Source organism: Giraffa tippelskirchi, chromosome 12 (genome assembly GCF_054371585.1).
Source record: "Giraffa tippelskirchi isolate mGirTip1 chromosome 12, T2T-mGirTip1v1.2.pri, whole genome shotgun sequence".
Classification (NCBI taxonomy): Eukaryota; Metazoa; Chordata; class Mammalia; order Artiodactyla; family Giraffidae; genus Giraffa; species Giraffa tippelskirchi.
In genome coordinates, this window is record NC_137286.1 from 70,649,314 (window position 1) to 70,672,990 (window position 23,677).

The 23,677-nt window shown below is 55.2% G+C and overlaps 3 protein-coding genes and 2 long non-coding RNA genes across 5 annotated transcripts in view; 2 read left to right on the plus strand and 3 right to left on the minus strand.

Moving 5' to 3' along the window:
* LOC145529707 (uncharacterized) overlaps positions 1–23,677 on the plus strand; it is a 1,704,434-nt gene that overhangs the window by 207,124 nt on the left and 1,473,633 nt on the right. The window contains exons 27-28 of the long non-coding RNA XR_014071296.1: positions 6,922–7,033; positions 22,207–22,318. This is a non-coding gene — a long non-coding RNA (uncharacterized LOC145529707). The remainder of the gene's footprint in view (positions 1–6,921; positions 7,034–22,206; positions 22,319–23,677) is intronic.
* Positions 626–6,615, plus strand: LOC145529717 (uncharacterized). Its single transcript, XR_014071307.1, has 3 exons — positions 626–2,815; positions 3,581–3,806; positions 6,040–6,615. It is a non-coding gene; the product is annotated as an uncharacterized LOC145529717 (long non-coding RNA).
* Positions 1,433–3,231, minus strand: LOC145529593 (uncharacterized). Its single transcript, XM_081550180.1, has 3 exons — positions 3,046–3,231; positions 2,334–2,646; positions 1,433–2,083 (listed from the first exon to the last, which is right to left on the minus strand). The coding sequence occupies exons 1-3, from the start codon at positions 3,178–3,180 to the stop codon at positions 1,455–1,457; spliced, it is 1,077 nt and encodes a 358-aa protein (XP_081406306.1). The 5' UTR covers positions 3,181–3,231; the 3' UTR covers positions 1,433–1,454.
* Positions 8,977–10,865, minus strand: LOC145529641 (uncharacterized). Its single transcript, XM_081550239.1, has 3 exons — positions 10,689–10,865; positions 9,977–10,289; positions 8,977–9,726 (listed from the first exon to the last, which is right to left on the minus strand). Exons 1-3 carry the CDS (start codon positions 10,821–10,823, stop codon positions 9,098–9,100), a joined length of 1,077 nt encoding a protein of 358 aa, XP_081406365.1. The 5' UTR covers positions 10,824–10,865; the 3' UTR covers positions 8,977–9,097.
* LOC145529588 (uncharacterized) lies at positions 16,719–18,517 on the minus strand. Its single transcript, XM_081550174.1, has 3 exons — positions 18,332–18,517; positions 17,620–17,932; positions 16,719–17,369 (listed from the first exon to the last, which is right to left on the minus strand). Exons 1-3 carry the CDS (start codon positions 18,464–18,466, stop codon positions 16,741–16,743), a joined length of 1,077 nt encoding a protein of 358 aa, XP_081406300.1. The 5' UTR covers positions 18,467–18,517; the 3' UTR covers positions 16,719–16,740.

The window sequence follows — 23,677 nt, forward strand, 5'->3', positions numbered from 1 at the left end:
TTCGAAGTGCACTGTGGACGAGCTGCCATCTGCAGCTGCTACCACAGCAGCCAAGGGCTTTATCTCCCGGGTACCTCCCTTCCTTTGGAACTTGGGGGCCCTCTACTCCCCACTTGCACACCACAGACCTTTGCTGAGGATTGTGGGGACCCTCACTCAGTTTGCAGCACGTTGTAGCCATCCCTGTCCTCTCAATACCTCCCTTGCAACTCAGCTTGTGAGCTCCTTTGGAGCAGCGTGGCCCACCTGGCTGCAACGGCAGAGACACAGCTGACAGTGAAACAACAGCTTCGATCTGACAGCCGGAAAGCTCTGTCAAAAGGGACCTCCCTCTTCACACCGTAGAGGCTGTAGGAGCCGCCAGGGTTTGGGAACCAGTGCTGGGGCCAAAATGACTCCACAGCTGTTTTCCTTCCTGGGGAGGGTTCTGGCTCGAGTGGGAATGGCTCAAGTCTCCTAAGGTTCTGAAAGCCCACTGTGTGCAGATTCACGGTACACAGAGAGGAGAAGGTGGAGTCCTGCCCTGGAGGTGGTCACAGCTCACGGATGAGCCAGGCAGGCAGGCAGGCAGGCAGGGCATGAGAACACCTGAGCTGCCTTCATGAGTGAGTGGTGTGGGGGCAGAGGAAGAGAAGCCGGTCTGCTCCCTCATGTGGTGCCCAGGGCAGGTTGTCCCCAGAGGAAACCCTTACGACGGTGAGGACTCTCACTGCTGTTTCCCAAGGGGTTCCGTCGGTGCGTGTCTTCCCCGGAGCGGTCAGGCCGTCTCTAAAGTACACTGGCCATGGGCATTGCCTCTCCTTGGAACTTCCCATGTGTTTCTCTTTTGTATGGAACAGTGATTTTTCTAGAGGGGTTCTGGGCCACAAGGTTGTTGGGTCATTTGCTAGCCTTCTGTCGTGAAGAACGCTTTCCTGGGCGTTGGGGTGGTTTGTTGTTCCAGCTCCCTTTCTTGGCTTCTTTTGGGAGCTGGTGCAACAAGAGGAGCTCAGCCTCTGCCTTCTGGCTGAGATGTCACCCTTCAAACAGCAATGCCTGCCTGGAGATAATGATGGCATTTGCCAAAAGGGCTTCGTTTGGCACATGATATCTTGAAAGGACGTACACCGTCCTTTCAGCTATCAAAGGCTAGTTCAAATGACATAAAAATGAGAACTCTCCAATGGAGTCTTACAGTAGGTGGAGAGTCCGAAAAAAACTCCTTCAGTCATCTCACTGAGAGTCATTGATTGGGGACACCAAGAATATAGGAAGGAATGCAGAAAGAAAAGATGAAATTGTGGTCAGGATCGGGGGGAGGGATGAACAGGGCCTGCTTGCCTTGAACCCAGGCTTTGTTGGCGGGTGGGGCATAAAGATCGAACGGGTCTGAAACTACAGAGTGGTGATGGTAACACAGTATCACCAGAGTTACACAACAGTGTCCCAAATTGCAACAATGATGAAAAAGTTTACTAATCCCAACTTAACCAACAAAAATAGACGAAACCATACAAAAAGTAAAACATCACCAGAAAGGTGGAAACAAACCAAATGCAAAGCAGCTCAGGGGAAAGGAACTCCATGTCCCCTGGGGGCAGACCGAGTTGCCGGCGTCCACGGTGAGCAGACAGGGATGGAGGCTGCAGAGCCGACCGCTCCCCTGGACATGGTGTTTCCGGCAAGGGCTCTGGGTCTCTGTCCAGAGCGGGGGCTCGTTCTTCCTGCAGGGGCGGGTGAGTCATCGTCGGCGTCTGGGTGTTGCGCGGGAGCCAGGGCAGGCTCTCCCTGCCGAGGCGGTGACTCCTCCTCTGCCTCGGGTTCTCCTGCCAAAGCCCGAGCAGGTACAGGTGCACGTGGAGGTGGAGGTTCTGGCTGAGGGGGTGGGACATCAGTGCCTGGGGCTGGGGGTCCTGCAGGCACGGAAATCCGATCTGCCCGGTGTGCTGGCCAGTACCCAGCTGGCCTGGTGTCTCTGCGAGGGCAAGGCTCGGTTCTCCATCTGCCCTCGGTGGATCCCTGGGTCCTGCACCTGGAGCCACCACCTCTGTAGGCACAGGTCTGGGAAGTGGAGCCTGTTTCCAGTTGGAGGCCAGTGCGAGAGCTGGGGGAGAAGCAAAGTTTGCCCACAGACCAGCCTTGGCATGTGCGTATCCCGGGACAGAAAGCTTCCAAGAGATTCCGAAAGAATACCCAGGGTTGGATGTCTTTTGGGACTGAAGTGTGCAAGATGGGGGTGGGGGTGTGAGGCCAGCGCTTGCTGCAGGCCCAGCAGCATCTTTCGGGGACTCGTCCCTGTGTAGCTCAGCACCCCCTCCCCACACACTCCCGTGCACCAGCCCCAGCGTCCTTACCTCTGTGCTCTGGCGTGCTGGGCTCCAGGTCCTCCTGCTGCCTCAGAGGCCGGGGTTCTCGGGACTCTGGGTCGGAGCCGGGTGTGCTGAGCTCCGTGGCAGCCTCAGACTGGGCCGCCGGGTGTATCCTGGGCGGTGTCTCGGCAGCAGGCCTTCCCCGCCTCCGCTTCGCCCCCGGTGGGGCTGATGCCTCCGTGGGCACGCTCACCTGGAGCCTGCACTGGGCCTCACGGGCGGGGGGTTGGTGCTCCGACCCCTCCCTCCGGGAGGTGGACGGGGTGTCCCCGTCCTCGGCCTCATCACGTGGGAAGCTCTGCAACGACAGTGACCGTCAGCCAGCCGTGCTGGGAGTTTTCCGAGCTGGGCCTGGCCAGTGGAGCCGCTGCTTCTGCCTGCTCGAACTTCTCTTCCCAGAAGGGTCAGAGACGTGTGTCTGCTCAGATCCCCACCCGGGAGGAAAGAGACCCACCTGAGGGTGTGAGGTCAGCCTGGGCGGCCGGCCCTGCCCGCACTGTTCCCATCCCAGCCAGCCTGATCTCCCCTGGGGTGTGGACACAACTTGTCCGCAGGCTTCTGACCCCACATCCGCCTGGGCTTCCTTGAGGGAGACACACCCCGAGAAACCCGCATCCACACACACAGGCAAAGGACCCGGTGTTTCCGGGTGGCATGGGAGAGGTGGCCTGGCCCGGCCTGGGGCTCCCCGTGTTACCTTTCTGTTTCTCCGGGCAGAGGGCCAGAGGCCTCTCGGGGGTGCCCTGAGCCAACGTCGACAGGGTGCCCACGCACACTGCCTGTGAGCTCTCCTGAGGCCCCGGCCTCTGGGCAGGGGCAAACAGCAGAACATCCTGGCAGCAAGAGATCTGGCTGGGGGCTCCTCTCCGCTCTGGAGGCCTGGATACCCGGGTTGCGGGTTCTGTTGGGTTCTGTTGCCGGCAGGTGACATCATTTCCTGGGGTTCGTGCTGAGGTCCCTTCCCCAAAACTTCCCAAGGGAATCTCTGGGTTTCTGACTGCTCGACCACCCCCCTTAGGCCATGTGCAGGCACAGTGACAGCCACACAGCCCAGCCCACAGCCCTGGGGAGGCCTGGGTGCAGCCAGGGCCTGAGCTCCGAGGACCCCGCTGCTCTCAGACCAGGCTCCTTCTTCTCATAAGTGGTGTGGCCCTGGACAAGCATATGCCCCTCAGGGTTTCCCCAGTCTCTCCATCTGCAGAGTGGGGGTCATTCTCCCATCTGTTTCCTAGGTCTGTCGGCCTACGAGCAGCTCCATGCCTCTCCACCTGGGGCCGATATCACGTGGAGCTTGTGCGCTGAGACTTCAGAAAGAAAGACTCCATCCAGGGCTGACACAGCACAGAATGGGGCAGAACGAGGCCTGGATGCGCCGTGGTACCCAGGAAAAGGCACTGCCCCTCCTGACTGTTTTGAGACCCCACATCCAAGTTGGAGGCCCGAAAGGAAGACTCGAAGGTCTCCCTCTCTTATAGAAAAGAGTAGCCAACTTTCTGGTCCTCTGTTTCCATTGAGATTCTGTTCAAGTGTCCCAGCTCGGCTTCTGCGGGTGGCTGAGCTTCTAATGGCTCCCTGCGTTCTTGTCTTTTCCTCTCCAAACCTTCCGTCCTTTTCCCCCTTCTGGGGTGGATGGGCGCTGTCATTGCTTCTACCTTCGAGACAGATTGATGAAAAGTCTGGACCATCGACTCCTTTCCTCTCTTTGGTTCCGTGTCTCTCTCTGGCTGTGTCCCTCTCTTTTCCTTTCTCGATTCAGTCTGTGTCTTCCTCTTTCTCTCTCGTGTGTGGATGGATGGATGCTAGGAATGCACATGTATATGATTAGATGAGGGTTATGTTTTAGGGATGGGTTAGAGGGAGAGAAAGGCTTTAGGTCGGAGTTGGTCATGGGGGAAGGGTCAAGGGTGGTGGTGGTGTTTCTTGGAATCTGAGTGCTGTGCATTCTTCGTCTCTTTCCATATGAACCCCTTCTCAGATACACCACTTGCAAGGAGTCTCTCATGTTCCGTTTCCTATCTTTTGCATCTGTGAATGCTTAGCTTCTCTGTTGTGAAGAGGTTCCATTGGATGGAAACCCATTGGTGTACTTCGTTTCCCTCTTTCCCTTACTTGAAGAGACCCATTTCTACCTCCGCCCAGCAAATGGCAAGGAGACTCTGATGTTAAGGAGCCTTTGACCTACGCTTCTTTCTAGCTATCTCATGACATCAGTCTTTAGGGTGAGGTTTTTCCCCGATATTGAGGTGGTGTGAGATCAAAACCAATAGCGTTCTTCAGATGTAGCTGTCTGGTTTTCCCATGGCCATTTATTGAAGAGGCTTTCTTGTTCCCATTTGGATATTCTCCCCTTCTGTGTCAGAGATGAGTTGACCATGGATGCCGGGGTTTGTTTCTGGACCCTCAACTTTATTCCATCGATCTGGATCTGTGTGTGTTGTTGTATTCCCAATAGCATACTGTCCTGCTGCTGCCGCTGCGGCTAAGTCACTTCAGTCGTGTCTGACTCTGCGCGACCCCATGGCCTGCAGCCTACCAGGCTCCTCCGTCCAGGGCATTTTCCAGGCAAGAGTACTGGCGTGGGTCGCCATCGCCTTCTCCGATACGCTCCTGAGGATCCTAGTTTGGTCGTCTAATTTCCTTTCACACAACCTTGGATGTCCGTATCGGGGCTTTTTCGTCGGAGTGTATTGACAATTTAGGCTCTTTTCTGTTTCCGTAACCCCTTTTGCAGTTCTTTGTTCGGTGCGACAATGCATTGGCATTTTGGGAGGAATAGCATCCAAGCTGTGGATTGCCTTGTGGGGCTGTGACATCATTTTCCCAATAGGAATTCTTTCAAGCCCTGAGCACAGCTTCTCTTTCCAGTGATTGGTGTGGGCTTGATCTTCCTTCTTCCATCTCTCGCCGTTTTGTGAGAACAGGTCCTTCCTTCCCTTCTGGGTTAGATGGACTCGTGGGTATCACTTCAGTGCATGGCATTGTCAGTGGGGGTGATAATTCCCTTCTCATTGGAAGACTTTGCTGTGAGTATTAGAAATGCAAGTGATTTCTCTTCCCCTTCCTCCCTGTCCATCTCTCAGAGCCACCGGGAAACAGAGGCCTCATCCAGGGTCACACAGGCCTGAGGGAGTGCAACTAGACTGTTGTTTCTTCAGGCCCTCCGTGCTGGACATCATCCGGGATACTCTGTGTGTGTCTTCCTCAGTCTGCTGTCCCTTCAGACCTTTCCCTAGTTTTCACAGGCTTGTTGTGTTGGTGTTCTTTGTCTGTTTGGAGACACATCCTTGAGAAGCTTTGTGTTTCCACTCATTCGTCTCGCGATGTATGACCTGTCTTTTGCTTTTGTAATGAGGTCTTTCCCACAGTAGATATCTTTGATTTTGCAAAGTCCACTGTATTCTCTGGGTTGTTTTGTGGACTGCCTTTTAGTTTTGTGTGTGAAGACTCAAAGCACGTGTCCGGTTTCTGCTCATTGTTCTTCTAGATTTGTGACAAGTTTTCATGGAAACTTTGTCTAGGGATAACTGGAAGTGAACTCGGTGTAAGGTGTCAAGTCTCCATCTCCATTCATGTCATGCCCTGCAGTTTCCAATTCCCTGTTCCTGAGTGGTTTTGGAGACCTTGTGGGAAGTTTGGTTGCATGGGAGTTTGCATTTCCACCTTGAGTAGATTCCCACTGTTCTGCCCTCAGGGACACTGTCAAGGGGGAGTGAGGAGCAGCCTGCACTTCCAGCAGTGACCACACGGTGGGGCGAGTGCTGCTCTCCCCTCTGGGAGCCCCAGGCCACAGGCATCCCAGTGAGGAGCCAGCTCTGTGCTCGGCTGAAAGGAGTTAGACTCTCAGGAGCCTCTGAGCCCTTGCCTTTGGATCACCCAGGGTGGGCATTTACTGTGACAGAAAAAAATTGCCCTGAATTCCATGGACGGAAGAGCCTGGCTGTGTAGAGTTCGTGAGTTGCCGTGAATCAGACACAACTGAGGACACAAAAACTCAATAGACTAAAACACTTTTGGGGGGTGGGGGGAGTGAAAGGGGGTGATGTGGGGTTTTTTTGTCGTATATAATAGCCAAGGGAAATCTAGTTTAAACCTAAATTCACATAGATGGGAAAGGTATAGCTCTCCGTCACCCTATTAAAAAAAAAAAAAAACTACTTAACTTTTCTGAAAGTTTATTTAGTAGCTTCCTTGAGCAGTTCATTGTGAAGCTTTTTTTTTTTTTTTTCTGTGACATCGGCCTCATTAAAAAGTACGGTTTGCCTTTACTGGATAATTTTGTTCATTGGTTTGTTAGGGAATCTTGGTAATATTTGAGTTTCCTGGGGAGCATGGTCACATGACCTGGCCCTGGCCAATCGGTGCGTTCCACCTCCCTGGCCACTGTGATTGGCTCCGGACTGGGGCAGTGCCCAATCGGGGCCCAGGGCCGGGCCTCACGTTGGAAGCCAGGGGAAGACGAGCTCTCGTCCTGCTGGGGTAGGGGAAGGGGTGGGGCCGGGGGAGGTCAGGCTCCAGCAGTGGGAGGGGCTTGAGGTCCGCCTGCGGCAGTTGGTGACCTTCCTGCTCCCCTCAGGGCAGAGCCGCCGGCCTGAGAATGAGGGCGCTGCTGAGCCCAGGGGCTGGGATGGCCCGTTGCTGCTGTGGTCCCAGAGCTCCACCCGAGACCTGACGGAGGCCGTCTGCCCGTGAGTCCTCTCCCGCTTGTCTGTCAGCTTGTTTGAACCATGCTGGGTTTTCTGCCCAGCCGGCTAAGGGGAGTCCCTGGAAATGCAAGGGTGTGGGTTTTGGCAGACTTCAGGGAAGACATGCCAGATGAGCCTGGGAGACTCCAGCTTAATCTGGATTCAGGAGATATCTCTTCGGGCCAGCTAGTAATTGTAGGATAAGCCTAATGAGTCTTCACAGGATGAAGAGAGTAACGTGCCAAGGTAGCAATCGATGTCCTCATTCGAGAGGATGATGAAGCTGGTGCTCAGAGAAGGGGGGAACTTGGCCACAGCAAGGAGGTGTGCACCCAGACGGAACCCCCAGATCCGGCCATTTGAGCTCAGGGAGGCCACTGGTGTGGCTTGTCCCTGTGGCAGGGGCCGAGGCACGCAGCCCACCCTGATTCCTGCGGGGGCCTGACTTGGGAAGTGCCATCTGGTAGCTTTGAGACTCACCAAACCAAATTGCACTGGAGAGAGGAAGGACACCTTCCTTCATCCACCCCCCACCCCCGCCGGATTCCCACATACCCTGACCCCTTTCTCTGGATTTCGGAGCCATTTCCAGAGTCCCGCTCATATGACCTCATTCGAAGTGCACTGTGGACGAGCTGCCATCTGCAGCTGCTACCACAGCAGCCAAGGGCTTTAGCTCCCGAGTACCTCCCTTCCTTTGGAACTTGGGGGCCCTCTACTCCCCACTTGCACACCACAGACCTTTGCTGAGGATTGTGGGGACCCTCACTCAGTTTGCAGCACGTTGTAGCCATCCCTGTCCTCTCAATACCTCCCTTGCAACTCAGCTTGTGAGCTCCTTTGGAGCAGCGTGGCCCACCTGGCTGCAACGGCAGAGACACAGCTGACAGTGAAACAACAGCTTCGATCTGACAGCCGGAAAGCTCTGTCAAAAGGGACCTCCCTCTTCACACCGTAGAGGCTGTAGGAGCCGCCAGGGTTTGGGAACCAGTGCTGGGGCCAAAATGACTCCACAGCTGTTTTCCTTCCTGGGGAGGGTTCTGGCTCGAGTGGGAATGGCTCAAGTCTCCTAAGGTTCTGAAAGCCCACTGTGTGCAGATTCACGGTACACAGAGAGGAGAAGGTGGAGTCCTGCCCTGGAGGTGGTCACAGCTCACGGATGAGCCAGGCAGGCAGGCAGGCAGGCAGGGCATGAGAACACCTGAGCTGCCTTCATGAGTGAGTGGTGTGGGGGCAGAGGAAGAGAAGCCGGTCTGCTCCCTCATGTGGTGCCCAGGGCAGGTTGTCCCCAGAGGAAACCCTTACGACGGTGAGGACTCTCACTGCTGTTTCCCAAGGGGTTCCGTCGGTGCGTGTCTTCCCCGGAGCGGTCAGGCCGTCTCTAAAGTACACTGGCCATGGGCATTGCCTCTCCTTGGAACTTCCCATGTGTTTCTCTTTTGTATGGAACAGTGATTTTTCTAGAGGGGTTCTGGGCCACAAGGTTGTTGGGTCATTTGCTAGCCTTCTGTCGTGAAGAACGCTTTCCTGGGCGTTGGGGTGGTTTGTTGTTCCAGCTCCCTTTCTTGGCTTCTTTTGGGAGCTGGTGCAACAAGAGGAGCTCAGCCTCTGCCTTCTGGCTGAGATGTCACCCTTCAAACAGCAATGCCTGCCTGGAGATAATGATGGCATTTGCCAAAAGGGCTTCGTTTGGCACATGATATCTTGAAAGGACGTACACCGTCCTTTCAGCTATCAAAGGCTAGTTCAAATGACATAAAAATGAGAACTCTCCAATGGAGTCTTACAGTAGGTGGAGAGTCCGAAAAAAACTCCTTCAGTCATCTCACTGAGAGTCATTGATTGGGGACACCAAGAATATAGGAAGGAATGCAGAAAGAAAAGATGAAATTGTGGTCAGGATCGGGGGGAGGGATGAACAGGGCCTGCTTGCCTTGAACCCAGGCTTTGTTGGCGGGTGGGGCATAAAGATCGAACGGGTCTGAAACTACAGAGTGGTGATGGTAACACAGTATCACCAGAGTTACACAACAGTGTCCCAAATTGCAACAATGATGAAAAAGTTTACTAATCCCAACTTAACCAACAAAAATAGACGAAACCATACAAAAAGTAAAACATCACCAGAAAGGTGGAAACAAACCAAATGCAAAGCAGCTCAGGGGAAAGGAACTCCATGTCCCCTGGGGGCAGACCGAGTTGCCGGCGTCCACGGTGAGCAGACAGGGATGGAGGCTGCAGAGCCGACCGCTCCCCTGGACATGGTGTTTCCGGCAAGGGCTCTGGGTCTCTGTCCAGAGCGGGGGCTCGTTCTTCCTGCAGGGGCGGGTGAGTCATCGTCGGCGTCTGGGTGTTGCGCGGGAGCCAGGGCAGGCTCTCCCTGCCGAGGCGGTGACTCCTCCTCTGCCTCGGGTTCTCCTGCCAAAGCCCGAGCAGGTACAGGTGCACGTGGAGGTGGAGGTTCTGGCTGAGGGGGTGGGACATCAGTGCCTGGGGCTGGGGGTCCTGCAGGCACGGAAATCCGATCTGCCCGGTGTGCTGGCCAGTACCCAGCTGGCCTGGTGTCTCTGCGAGGGCAAGGCTCGGTTCTCCATCTGCCCTCGGTGGATCCCTGGGTCCTGCACCTGGAGCCACCACCTCTGTAGGCACAGGTCTGGGAAGTGGAGCCTGTTTCCAGTTGGAGGCCAGTGCTAGAGCTGGGGGAGAAGCAAAGTTTGCCCACAGACCAGCCTTGGCATGTGCGTATCCCGGGACAGAAAGCTTCCAAGAGATTCCGAAAGAATACCCAGGGTTGGATGTCTTTTGGGACTGAAGTGTGCAAGATGGGGATGGGGGTGTGAGGCCAGCGCTTGCTGCAGGCCCAGCAGCATCTTTCGGGGACTCGTCCCTGTGTAGCTCAGCACCCCCTCCCCACACACTCCCGTGCACCAGCCCCAGCGTCCTTACCTCTGTGCTCTGGCGTGCTGGGCTCCAGGTCCTCCTGCTGCCTCAGAGGCCGGGGTTCTCGGGACTCTGGGTCGGAGCCGGGTGTGCTGAGCTCCGTGGCAGCCTCAGACTGGGCCGCCGGGTGTATCCTGGGCGGTGTCTCAGCAGCAGGCCTTCCCCGCCTCCGCTTCGCCCCCGGTGGGGCTGATGCCTCCGTGGGCACGCTCACCTGGAGCCTGCACTGGGCCTCACGGGCGGGGGGTTGGTGCTCCGACCCCTCCCTCCGGGAGGTGGACGGGGTGTCCCCGTCCTCGGCCTCATCACGTGGGAAGCTCTGCAACGACAGTGACCGTCAGCCAGCCGTGCTGGGAGTTTTCCGAGCTGGGCCTGGCCAGTGGAGCCGCTGCTTCTGCCTGCTCGAACTTCTCTTCCCAGAAGGGTCAGAGACGTGTGTCTGCTCAGATCCCCACCCGGGAGGAAAGAGACCCACCTGAGGGTGTGAGGTCAGCCTGGGCGGCCGGCCCTGCCCGCACTGTTCCCATCCCAGCCAGCCTGATCTCCCCTGGGGTGTGGACACAACTTGTCCGCAGGCTTCTGACCCCACATCCGCCTGGACTTCCTTGAGGGAGACACACCCCGAGAAACCCGCATCCACACACACAGGCAAAGGACCCGGTGTTTCCGGGTGGCATGGGAGAGGTGGCCTGGCCCGGCCTGGGGCTCCCCGTGTTACCTTTCTGTTTCTCCGGGCAGAGGGCCAGAGGCCTCTCGGGGGTGCCCTGAGCCAACGTCGACAGGGTGCCCACGCACACTGCCTGTGAGCTCTCCTGAGGCCCCGGCCTCTGGGCAGGGGCAAACAGCAGAACATCCTGGCAGCAAGAGATCTGGCTGGGGGCTCCTCTCCGCTCTGGAGGCCTGGATACCCGGGTTGCGGGTTCTGTTGGGTTCTGTTGCCGGCAGGTGACATCATTTCCTGGGGTTCGTGCTGAGGTCCCTTCCCCAAAACTTCCCAAGGGAATCTCTGGGTTTCTGACTGCTCGACCACCCCCCTTAGGCCATGTGCAGGCACATTGACAGCCACACAGCCCAGCCCACAGCCCTGGGGAGGCCTGGGTGCAGCCAGGGCCTGAGCTCCGAGGACCCCGCTGCTCTCAGACCAGGCTCCTTCTTCTCATAAGTGGTGTGGCCCTGGACAAGCATATGCCCCTCAGGGTTTCCCCAGTCTCTCCATCTGCAGAGTGGGGGTCATTCTCCCATCTGTTTCCTAGGTCTGTCAGCCTACGAGCAGCTCCATGCCTCTCCACCTGGGGCCGATATCACGTGGAGCTTGTGCGCTGAGACTTCAGAAAGAAAGACTCCATCCAGGGCTGACACAGCACAGAATGGGGCAGAACGAGGCCTGGATGCGCCGTGGTACCCAGGAAAAGGCACTGCCCCTCCTGACTGTTTTGAGACCCCACATCCAAGTTGGAGGCCCGAAAGGAAGACTCGAAGGTCTCCCTCTCTTATAGAAAAGAGTAGCCAACTTTCTGGTCCTCTGTTTCCATTGAGATTCTGTTCAAGTGTCCCAGCTCGGCTTCTGCGGGTGGCTGAGCTTCTAATGGCTCCCTGCGTTCTTGTCTTTTCCTCTCCAAACCTTCCGTCCTTTTCCCCCTTCTGGGGTGGATGGGCGCTGTCATTGCTTCTACCTTCGAGACAGATTGATGAAAAGTCTGGACCATCGACTCCTTTCCTCTCTTTGGTTGCGTGTCTCTCTCTGGCTGTGTCCCTCTCTTTTCCTTTCTCGATTCAGTCTGTGTCTTCCTCTTTCTCTCTAGTGTGTGGATGGATGGATGCTAGGAATGCACATGTATATGATTAGATGAGGGTTATGTTTTAGGGATGGGTTAGAGGGAGAGAAAGGCTTTAGGTCGGAGTTGGTCATGGGGGAAGGGTCAAGGGTGGTGGTGGTGTTTCTTGGAATCTGAGTGCTGTGCATTCTTCGTCTCTTTCCATATGAACCCCTTCTCAGATACACCACTTGCAAGGAGTCTCTCATGTTCCGTTTCCTATCTTTTGCATCTGTGAATGCTTAGCTTCTCTGTTGTGAAGAGGTTCCATTGGATGGAAACCCATTGGTGTACTTCGTTTCCCTCTTTCCCTTACTTGAAGAGACCCATTTCTACCTCCGCCCAGCAAATGGCAAGGAGACTCTGATGTTAAGGAGCCTTTGACCTACGCTTCTTTCTAGCTATCTCAAGACATCAGTCTTTAGGGTGAGGTTTTTCCCCGATATTGAGGTGGTGTGAGATCAAAACCAATAGCGTTCTTCAGATGTAGCTGTCTGGTTTTCCCATGGCCATTTATTGAAGAGGCTTTCTTGTTCCCATTTGGATATTCTCCCCTTCTGTGTCAGAGATGAGTTGACCATGGATGCCGGGGTTTGTTTCTGGACCCTCAACTTTATTCCATCGATCTGGATCTGTGTGTGTTGTTGTATTCCCAATAGCATACTGTCCTGCTGCTGCCGCTGCGGCTAAGTCACTTCAGTCGTGTCTGACTCTGCGCGACCCCATGGCCTGCAGCCTACCAGGCTCCTCCGTCCAGGGCATTTTCCAGGCAAGAGTACTGGCGTGGGTCGCCATCGCCTTCTCCGATACGCTCCTGAGGATCCTAGTTTGGTCGTCTAATTTCCTTTCACACAACCTTGGATGTCCGTATCGGGGCTTTTTCGTCGGATTGTATTGACAATTTAGGCTCTTTTCTGTTTCCGTAACCCCTTTTGCAGTTCTTTGTTCGGTGCGACAATGCATTGGCATTTTGGGAGGAATAGCATCCAAGCTGTGGATTGCCTTGTGGGGCTGTGACATCATTTTCCCAATAGGAATTCTTTCAAGCCCTGAGCACAGCTTCTCTTTCCAGTGATTGGTGTGGGCTTGATCTTCCTTCTTCCATCTCTCGCCGTTTTGTGAGAACAGGTCCTTCCTTCCCTTCTGGGTTAGATGGACTCGTGGGTATCACTTCAGTGCATGGCATTGTCAGTGGGGGTGATAATTCCCTTCTCATTGGAAGACTTTGCTGTGAGTATTAGAAATGCAAGTGATTTCTCTTCCCCTTCCTCCCTGTCCATCTCTCAGAGCCACCGGGAAACAGAGGCCTCATCCAGGGTCACACAGGCCTGAGGGAGTGCAACTAGACTGTTGTTTCTTCAGGCCCTCCGTGCTGGACATCATCCGGGATACTCTGTGTGTGTCTTCCTCAGTCTGCTGTCCCTTCAGACCTTTCCCTAGTTTTCACAGGCTTGTTGTGTTGGTGTTCTTTGTCCGTTTGGAGACACATCCTTGAGAAGCTTTGTGTTTCCACTCATTCGTCTCGCGATGTATGACCTGTCTTTTGCTTTTGTAATGAGGTCTTTCCCACAGTAGATATCTTTGATTTTGCAAAGTCCACTGTATTCTCTGGGTTGTTTTGTGGACTGCCTTTTAGTTTTGTGTGTGAAGACTCAAAGCACGTGTCCGGTTTCTGCTCATTGTTCTTCTAGATTTGTGACAAGTTTTCATGGAAACTTTGTCTAGGGATAACTGGAAGTGAACTCGGTGTAAGGTGTCAAGTCTCCATCTCCATTCATGTCATGCCCTGCAGTTTCCAATTCCCTGTTCCTGAGTGGTTTTGGAGACCTTGTGGGAAGTTTGGTTGCATGGGAGTTTGCATTTCCACCTTGAGTAGATTCCCACTGTTCTGCCCTCAGGGACACTGTCAAGGGGGAGTGAGGAGCAGCCTGCACTTCCAGCAGTGACCACACGGTGGGGCGAGTGCTGCTCTCCCCTCTGGGAGCCCCAGGCCACAGGCATCCCAGTGAGGAGCCAGCTCTGTGCTCGGCTGAAAGGAGTTAGACTCTCAGGAGCCTCTGAGCCCTTGCCTTTGGATCACCCAGGGTGGGCATTTACTGTGACAGAAAAAAATTGCCCTGAATTCCATGGACGGAAGAGCCTGGCTGTGTAGAGTTCGTGAGTTGCCGTGAATCAGACACAACTGAGGACACAAAAACTCAATAGACTAAAACACTTTTGGGGGGTGGGGGGAGTGAAAGGGGGTGATGTGGGGTTTTTTTGTCGTATATAATAGCCAAGGGAAATCTAGTTTAAACCTAAATTCACATAGATGGGAAAGGTATAGCTCTCCGTCACCCTATTAAAAAAAAAAAAAAAACTACTTAACTTTTCTGAAAGTTTATTTAGTAGCTTCCTTGAGCAGTTCATTGTGAAGCTTTTTTTTTTTTTTTCTGTGACATCGGCCTCATTAAAAAGTACGGTTTGCCTTTACTGGATAATTTTGTTCATTGGTTTGTTAGGGAATCTTGGTAATATTTGAGTTTCCTGGGGAGCATGGTCACATGACCTGGCCCTGGCCAATCGCTGCGTTCCACCTCCCTGGCCACTGTGATTGGCTCCGGACTGGGGCAGTGCCCAATCGGGGCCCAGGGCCGGGCCTCACGTTGGAAGCCAGGGGAAGACGAGCTCTCGTCCTGCTGGGGTAGGGGAAGGGGTGGGGCCGGGGGAGGTCAGGCTCCAGCAGTGGGAGGGGCTTGAGGTCCGCCTGCGGCAGTTGGTGACCTTCCTGCTCCCCTCAGGGCAGAGCCGCCGGCCTGAGAATGAGGGCGCTGCTGAGCCCAGGGGCTGGGATGGCCCGTTGCTGCTGTGGTCCCAGAGCTCCACCCGAGAACTGACGGAGGCCGTCTGCCCGTGAGTCCTCTCCCGCTTGTCTGTCAGCTTGTTTCAACCATGCTGGGTTTTCTGCCCAGCCGGCTAAGGGGAATCCCTGGAAATGCAAGGGTGTGGGTTTTGGCAGACTTCAGGGAAGACATGCCAGATGAGCCTGGGAGACTCCAGCTTAATCTGGATTCAGGAGATATCTCTTCGGGCCAGCTAGTAATTGTAGGATAAGCCTAATGAGTCTTCACAGGATGAAGAGAGTAACGTGCCAAGGTAGCAATCGATGTCCTCATTCGAGAGGATGATGAAGCTGGTGCTCAGAGAAGGGGGGAACTTGGCCACAGCAAGGAGGTGTGCACCCAGACGGAACCCCCAGATCCGGCCATTTGAGCTCAGGGAGGCCACTGGTGTGGCTTGTCCCTGTGGCAGGGGCCGAGGCACGCAGCCCACCCTGATTCCTGTGGGGGCCTGACTTGGGAAGTGCCATCTGGTAGCTTTGAGACTCACCAAACCAAATTGCACTGGAGAGAGGAAGGACACCTTCCTTCATCCACCCCCCACCCCCGCCGGATTCCCACATACCCTGACCCCTTTCTCTGGATTTCGGAGCCCTTTCCAGAGTCCCGCTCATATGACCTCATTCGAAGTGCACTGTGGACGAGCTGCCATCTGCAGCTGCTACCACAGCAGCCAAGGGCTTTATCTCCCGAGTACCTCCCTTCCTTTGGAACTTGGGGGCCCTCTACTCCCCACTTGCACACCACAGACCTTTGCTGAGGATTGTGGGGACCCTCACTCAGTTTGCAGCACGTTGTAGCCATCCCTGTCCTCTCAATACCTCCCTTGCAACTCAGCTTGTGAGCTCCTTTGGAGCAGCGTGGCCCACCTGGCTGCAACGGCAGAGACACAGCTGACAGTGAAACAACAGCTTCGATCTGACAGCCGGAAAGCTCTGTCAAAAGGGACCTCCCTCTTCACACCGTAGAGGCTGTAGGAGCCGCCAGGGTTTGGGAACCAGTGCTGGGGCCAAAATGACTCCACAGCTGTTTTCCTTCCTGGGGAGGGTTCTGGCTCGAGTGGGAATGGCTCAAGTCTCCTAAGGTTCTGAAAGCCCACTGTGTGCAGATTCACGGTACACAGAGAGGAGAAGTTGGAGTCCTGCCCTGGAGGTGGTCACAGCTCACGGATGAGCCAGGCAGGCAGGCAGGCAGGCAGGGCATGAGAACACCTGAGCTGCCTTCATGAGTGAGTGGTGTGGGGGCAGAGGAAGAGAAGCCGGTCTGCTCCCTCATGTGGTGCCCAGGGCAGGTTGTCCCCAGAGGAAACCCTTACGACGGTGAGGACTCTCACTGCTGTTTCCCAAGGGGTTCCGTCGGTGCGTGTCTTCCCCGGAGCGGTCAGGCCGTCTCTAAAGTACACTGGCCATGGGCATTGCCTCTCCTTGGAACTTCCCATGTGTTTCTCTTTTGTATGGAACAGTGATTTTTCTAGAGGGGTTCTGGGCCACAAGGTTGTTGGGTCATTTGCTAGCCTTCTGTCGTGAAGAACGCTTTCCTGGGCGTTGGGGTGGTTTGTTGTTCCAGCTCCCTTTCTTGGCTTCTTTTGGGAGCTGGTGCAACAAGAGGAGCTCAGCCTCTGCCTTCTGGCTGAGATGTCACCCTTCAAACAGCAATGCCTGCCTGGAGATAATGATGGCATTTGCCAAAAGGGCTTCGTTTGGCACATGATATCTTGAAAGGACGTACACCGTCCTTTCAGCTATCAAAGGCTAGTTCAAATGACATAAAAATGAGAACTCTCCAATGGAGTCTTACAGTAGGTGGAGAGTCCGAAAAAAACTCCTTCAGTCATCTCACTGAGAGTCATTGATTGGGGACACCAAGAATATAGGAAGGAATGCAGAAAGAAAAGATGAAATTGTGGTCAGGATCGGGGGGAGGGATGAACAGGGCCTGCTTGCCTTGAACCCAGGCTTTGTTGGCGGGTGGGGCATAAAGATCGAACGGGTCTGAAACTACAGAGTGGTGATGGTAACACAGTATCACCAGAGTTACACAACAGTGTCCCAAATTGCAACAATGATGAAAAAGTTTACTAATCCCAACTTAACCAACAAAAATAGACGAAACCATACAAAAAGTAAAACATCACCAGAAAGGTGGAAACAAACCAAATGCAAAGCAGCTCAGGGGAAAGGAACTCCATGTCCCCTGGGGGCAGACCGAGTTGCCGGCGTCCACGGTGAGCAGACAGGGATGGAGGCTGCAGAGCCGACCGCTCCCCTGGACATGGTGTTTCCGGCAAGGGCTCTGGGTCTCTGTCCAGAGCGGGGGCTCGTTCTTCCTGCAGGGGCGGGTGAGTCATCGTCGGCGTCTGGGTGTTGCGCGGGAGCCAGGGCAGGCTCTCCCTGCCGAGGCGGTGACTCCTCCTCTGCCTCGGGTTCTCCTGCCAAAGCCCGAGCAGGTACAGGTGCACGTGGAGGTGGAGGTTCTGGCTGAGGGGGTGGGACATCAGTGCCTGGGGCTGGGGGTCCTGCAGGCACGGAAATCCGATCTGCCCGGTGTGCTGGCCAGTACCCAGCTGGCCTGGTGTCTCTGCGAGGGCAAGGCTCGGTTCTCCATCTGCCCTCGGTGGATCCCTGGGTCCTGCACCTGGAGCCACCACCTCTGTAGGCACAGGTCTGGGAAGTGGAGCCTGTTTCCAGTTGGAGGCCAGTGCGAGAGCTGGGGGAGAAGCAAAGTTTGCCCACAGACCAGCCTTGGCATGTGCGTATCCCGGGACAGAAAGCTTCCAAGAGATTCCGAAAGAATACCCAGGGTTGGATGTCTTTTGGGACTGAAGTGTGCAAGATGGGGGTGGGGGTGTGAGGCCAGCGCTTGCTGCAGGCCCAGCAGCATCTTTCGGGGACTCGTCCCTGTGTAGCTCAGCACCCCCTCCCCACACACTCCCGTGCACCAGCCCCAGCGTCCTTACCTCTGTGCTCTGGCGTGCTGGGCTCCAGGTCCTCCTGCTGCCTCAGAGGCCGGGGTTCTCGGGACTCTGGGTCGGAGCCGGGTGTGCTGAGCTCCGTGGCAGCCTCAGACTGGGCCGCCGGGTGTATCCTGGGCGGTGTCTCGGCAGCAGGCCTTCCCCGCCTCCGCTTCGCCCCCGGTGGGGCTGATGCCTCCGTGGGCACGCTCACCTGGAGCCTGCACTGGGCCTCACGGGCGGGGGGTTGGTGCTCCGACCCCTCCCTCCGGGAGGTGGACGGGGTGTCCCCGTCCTCGGCCTCATCACGTGGGAAGCTCTGCAACGACAGTGACCGTCAGCCAGCCGTGCTGGGAGTTTTCCGAGCTGGGCCTGGCCAGTGGAGCCGCTGCTTCTGCCTGCTCGAACTTCTCTTCCCAGAAGGGTCAGAGACGTGTGTCTGCTCAGATCCCCACCCGGGAGGAAAGAGACCCACCTGAGGGTGTGAGGTCAGCCTGGGCGGCCGGCCCTGCCCGCACTGTTCCCATCCCAGCCAGCCTGATCTCCCCTGGGGTGTGGACACAACTTGTCCGCAGGCTTCTGACCCCACATCCGCCTGGGCTTCCTTGAGGGAGACACACCCCGAGAAACCCGCATCCACACACACAGGCAAAGGACCCGGTGTTTCCGGGTGGCATGGGAGAGGTGGCCTGGCCCGGCCTGGGGCTCCCCGTGTTACCTTTCTGTTTCTCCGGGCAGAGGGCCAGAGGCCTCTCGGGGGTGCCCTGAGCCAACGTCGACAGGGTGCCCACGCACACTGCCTGTGAGCTCTCCTGAGGCCCCGGCCTCTGGGCAGGGGCAAACAGCAGAACATCCTGGCAGCAAGAGATCTGGCTGGGGGCTCCTCTCCGCTCTGGAGGCCTGGATACCCGGGTTGCGGGTTCTGTTGGGTTCTGTTGCCGGCAGGTGACATCATTTCCTGGGGTTCGTGCTGAGGTCCCTTCCCCAAAACTTCCCAAGGGAATCTCTGGGTTTCTGACTGCTCGACCACCCCCCTTAGGCCATGTGCAGGCACATTGACAGCCACACAGCCCAGCCCACAGCCCTGGGGAGGCCTGGGTGCAGCCAGGGCCTGAGCTCCGAGGACCCCGCTGCTCTCAGACCAGGCTCCTTCTTCTCATAAGTGGTGTGGCCCTGGACAAGCATATGCCCCTCAGGGTTTCCCCAGTCTCTCCATCTGCAGAGTGGGGGTCATTCTCCCATCTGTTTCCTAGGTCTGTCGGCCTACGAGCAGCTCCATGCCTCTCCACCTGGGGCCGATATCACGTGGAGCTTGTGCGCTGAGACTTCAGAAAGAAAGACTCCATCCAGGGCTGACACAGCACAGAATGGGGCAGAACGAGGCCTGGATGCGCCGTGGTACCCAGGAAAAGGCACTGCCCCTCCTGACTGTTTTGAGACCCCACATCCAAGTTGGAGGCCCGAAAGGAAGACTCGAAGGTCTCCCTCTCTTATAGAAAAGAGTAGCCAGCTTTCTGGTCCTCTGTTTCCATTGAGATTCTGTTCAAGTGTCCCAGCTCGGCTTCTGCGGGTGGCTGAGCTTCTAATGGCTCCCTGCGTTCTTGTCTTTTCCTCTCCAAACCTTCCGTCCTTTTCCCCCTTCTGGGGTGGATGGGCGCTGTCATTGCTTCTACCTTCGAGACAGATTGATGAAAAGTCTGGACCATCGACTCCTTTCCTCTCTTTGGTTCCGTGTCTCTCTCTGGCTGTGTCCCTCTCTTTTCCTTTCTCGATTCAGTCTGTGTCTTCCTCTTTCTCTCTCGTGTGTGGATGGATGGATGCTAGGAATGCACATGTATATGATTAGATGAGGGTTATGTTTTAGGGATGGGTTAGAGGGAGAGAAAGGCTTTAGGTCGGAGTTGGTCATGGGGGAAGGGTCAAGGGTGGTGGTGGTGTTTCTTGGAATCTGAGTGCTGTGCATTCTTCGTCTCTTTCCATATGAACCCCTTCTCAGATACACCACTTGCAAGGAGTCTCTCATGTTCCGTTTCCTATCTTTTGCATCTGTGAATGCTTAGCTTCTCTGTTGTGAAGAGGTTCCATTGGATGGAAACCCATTGGTGTACTTCGTTTCCCTCTTTCCCTTACTTGAAGAGACCCATTTCTACCTCCGCCCAGCAAATGGCAAGGAGACTCTGATGTTAAGGAGCCTTTGACCTACGCTTCTTTCTAGCTATCTCATGACATCAGTCTTTAGGGTGAGGTTTTTCCCCGATATTGAGGTGGTGTGAGATCAAAACCAATAGCGTTCTTCAGATGTAGCTGTCTGGTTTTCCCATGGCCATTTATTGAAGAGGCTTTCTTGTTCCCATTTGGATATTCTCCCCTTCTGTGTCAGAGATGAGTTGACCATGGATGCCGGGGTTTGTTTCTGGACCCTCAACTTTATTCCATCGATCTGGATCTGTGTGTGTTGTTGTATTCCCAATAGCATACTGTCCTGCTGCTGCCGCTGCGGCTAAGTCACTTCAGTCGTGTCTGACTCTGCGCGACCCCATGGCCTGCAGCCTACCAGGCTCCTCCTTACAGGGCATTTTCCAGGCAAGAGTACTGGCGTGGGTCGCCATCGCCTTCTCCGATACGCTCCTGAGGATCCTAGTTTGGTCGTCTAATTTCCTTTCACACAACCTTGGATGTCCGTATCGGGGCTTTTTCGTCGGATTGTATTGACAATTTAGGCTCTTTTCTGTTTCCGTAACCCCTTTTGCAATTCTTTGTTCGGTGCGACAATGCATTGGCATTTTGGGAGGAATAGCATCCAAGCTGTGGATTGCCTTGTGGGGCTGTGACATCATTTTCCCAATAGGAATTCTTTCAAGCCCTGAGCACAGCTTCTCTTTCCAGTGATTGGTGTGGGCTTGATCTTCCTTCTTCCATCTCTCGCCGTTTTGTGAGAACAGGTCCTTCCTTCCCTTCTGGGTTAGATGGACTCGTGGGTATCACTTCAGTGAATGGCATTGTCAGTGGGGGTGATAATTCCCTTCTCATTGGAAGACTTTGCTGTGAGTATTAGAAATGCAAGTGATTTCTCTTCCCCTTCCTCCCTGTCCATCTCTCAGAGCCACCGGGAAACAGAGGCCTCATCCAGGGTCACACAGGCCTGAGGGAGTGCAACTAGACTGTTGTTTCTTCAGGCCCTCCGTGCTGGACATCATCCGGGATACTCTGTGTGTGTCTTCCTCAGTCTGGTGTCCCTTCAGACCTTTCCCTAGTTTTCACAGGCTTGTTGTGTTGGTGTTCTTTGTCTGTTTGGAGACACATCCTTGAGAAGCTTTGTGTTTCCACTCATTCGTCTCGCGATGTATGACCTGTCTTTTGCTTTTGTAATGAGGTCTTTCCCACAGTAGATATCTTTGATTTTGCAAAGTCCACTGTATTCTCTGGGTTGTTTTGTGGACTGCCTTTTAGTTTTGTGTGTGAAGACTCAAAGCACGTGTCCGGTTTCTGCTCATTGTTCTTCTAGATTTGTGACAAGTTTTCATGGAAACTTTGTCTAGGGATAACTGGAAGTGAACTCGGTGTAAGGTGTCAAGTCTCCATCTCCATTCATGTCATGCCCTGCAGTTTCCAATTCCCTGTTCCTGAGTGGTTTTGGAGACCTTGTGGGAAGTTTGGTTGCATGGGAGTTTGCATTTCCACCTTGAGTAGATTCCCACTGTTCTGCCCTCAGGGACACTGTCAAGGGGGAGTGAGGAGCAGCCTGCACTTCCAGCAGTGACCACACGGTGGGGCGAGTGCTGCTCTCCCCTCTGGGAGCCCCAGGCCACAGGCATCCCAGTGAGGAGCCAGCTCTGTGCTCGGCTGAAAGGAGTTAGACTCTCAGGAGCCTCTGAGCCCTTGCCTTTGGATCACCCAGGGTGGGCATTTACTGTGACAGAAAAAAATTGCCCTGAATTCCATGGACGGAAGAGCCTGGCTGTGTAGAGTTCGTGAGTTGCCGTGAATCAGACACAACTGAGGACACAAAAACTCAATAGACTAAAACACTTTTGGGGGGTGGGGGGAGTGAAAGGGGGTGATGTGGGGTTTTTTTGTCGTATATAATAGCCAAGGGAAATCTAGTTTAAACCTAAATTCACATAGATGGGAAAGGTATAGCTCTCCGTCACCCTATTAAAAAAAAAAAAAACTACTTAACTTTTCTGAAAGTTTATTTAGTAGCTTCCTTGAGCAGTTCATTGTGAAGCATTTTTTTTTTTTTTTCTGTGACATCGGCCTCATTAAAAAGTACGGTTTGCCTTTACTGGATAATTTTGTTCATTGGTTTGTTAGGGAATCTTGGTAATATTTGAGTTTCCTGGGGAGCATGGTCACATGACCTGGCCCTGGCCAATCGGTGCGTTCCACCTCCCTGGCCACTGTGATTGGCTCCGGACTGGGGCAGTGCCCAATCGGGGCCCAGGGCCGGGCCTCACGTTGGAAGCCAGGGGAAGACGAGCTCTCGTCCTGCTGGGGTAGGGGAAGGGGTGGGGCCGGGGGAGGTCAGGCTCCAGCAGTGGGAGGGGCTTGAGGTCCGCCTGCGGCAGTTGGTGACCTTCCTGCTCCCCTCAGGGCAGAGCCGCCGGCCTGAGAATGAGGGCGCTGCTGAGCCCAGGGGCTGGGATGGCCCGTTGCTGCTGTGGTCCCAGAGCTCCACCCGAGAACTGACGGAGGCCGTCTGCCCGTGAGTCCTCTCCCGCTTGTCTGTCAGCTTGTTTGAACCATGCTGGGTTTTCTGCCCAGCCGGCTAAGGGGAATCCCTGGAAATGCAAGGGTGTGGGTTTTGGCAGACTTCAGGGAAGACATGCCAGATGAGCCTGGGAGACTCCAGCTTAATCTGGATTCAGGAGATATCTCTTCGGGCCAGCTAGTAATTGTAGGATAAGCCTAATGAGTCTTCACAGGATGAAGAGAGTAACGTGCCAAGGTAGCAATCGATGTCCTCATTCGAGAGGATGATGAAGCTGGTGCTCAGAGAAGGGGGGAACTTGGCCACAGCAAGGAGGTGTGCACCCAGACGGAACCCCCAGATCCGGCCATTTGAGCTCAGGGAGGCCACTGGTGTGGCTTGTCCCTGTGGCAGGGGCCGAGGCACGCAGCCCACCCTGATTCCTGCGGGGGCCTGACTTGGGAAGTGCCATCTGGTAGCTTTGAGACTCACCAAACCAAATTGCACTGGAGAGAGGAAGGACACCTTCCTTCATCCACCCCCCACCCCCGCCGGATTCCCACATACCCTGACCCCTTTCTCTGGATTTCGGAGCCCTTTCCAGAGTCCCGCTCATATGACCTCATTCGAAGTGCACTGTGGACGAGCTGCCATCTGCAGCTGCTACCACAGCAGCCAAGGGCTTTATCTCCCGAGTACCTCCCTTCCTTTGGAACTTGGGGGCCCTCTACTCCCCACTTGCACACCACAGACCTTTGCTGAGGATTGTGGGGACCCTCACTCAGTTTGCAGCACGTTGTAGCCATCCCTGTCCTCTCAATACCTCCCTTGCAACTCAGCTTGTGAGCTCCTTTGGAGCAGCGTGGCCCACCTGGCTGCAACGGCAGAGACACAGCTGACAGTGAAACAACAGCTTCGATCTGACAGCCGGAAAGCTCTGTCAAAAGGGACCTCCCTCTTCACACCGTAGAGGCTGTAGGAGCCGCCAGGGTTTGGGAACCAGTGCTGGGGCCAAAATGACTCCACAGCTGTTTTCCTTCCTGGGGAGGGTTCTGGCTCGAGTGGGAATGGCTCAAGTCTCCTAAGGTTCTGAAAGCCCACTGTGTGCAGATTCACGGTACACAGAGAGGAGAAGGTGGAGTCCTGCCCTGGAGGTGGTCACAGCTCACGGATGAGCCAGGCAGGCAGGCAGGCAGGCAGGGCATGAGAACACCTGGGCTGCCTTCATGAGTGAGTGGTGTGGGGGCAGAGGAAGAGAAGCCGGTCTGCTCCCTCATGTGGTGCCCAGGGCAGGTTGTCCCCAGAGGAAACCCTTACGACGGTGAGGACTCTCACTGCTGTTTCCCAAGGGGTTCCGTCGGTGCGTGTCTTCCC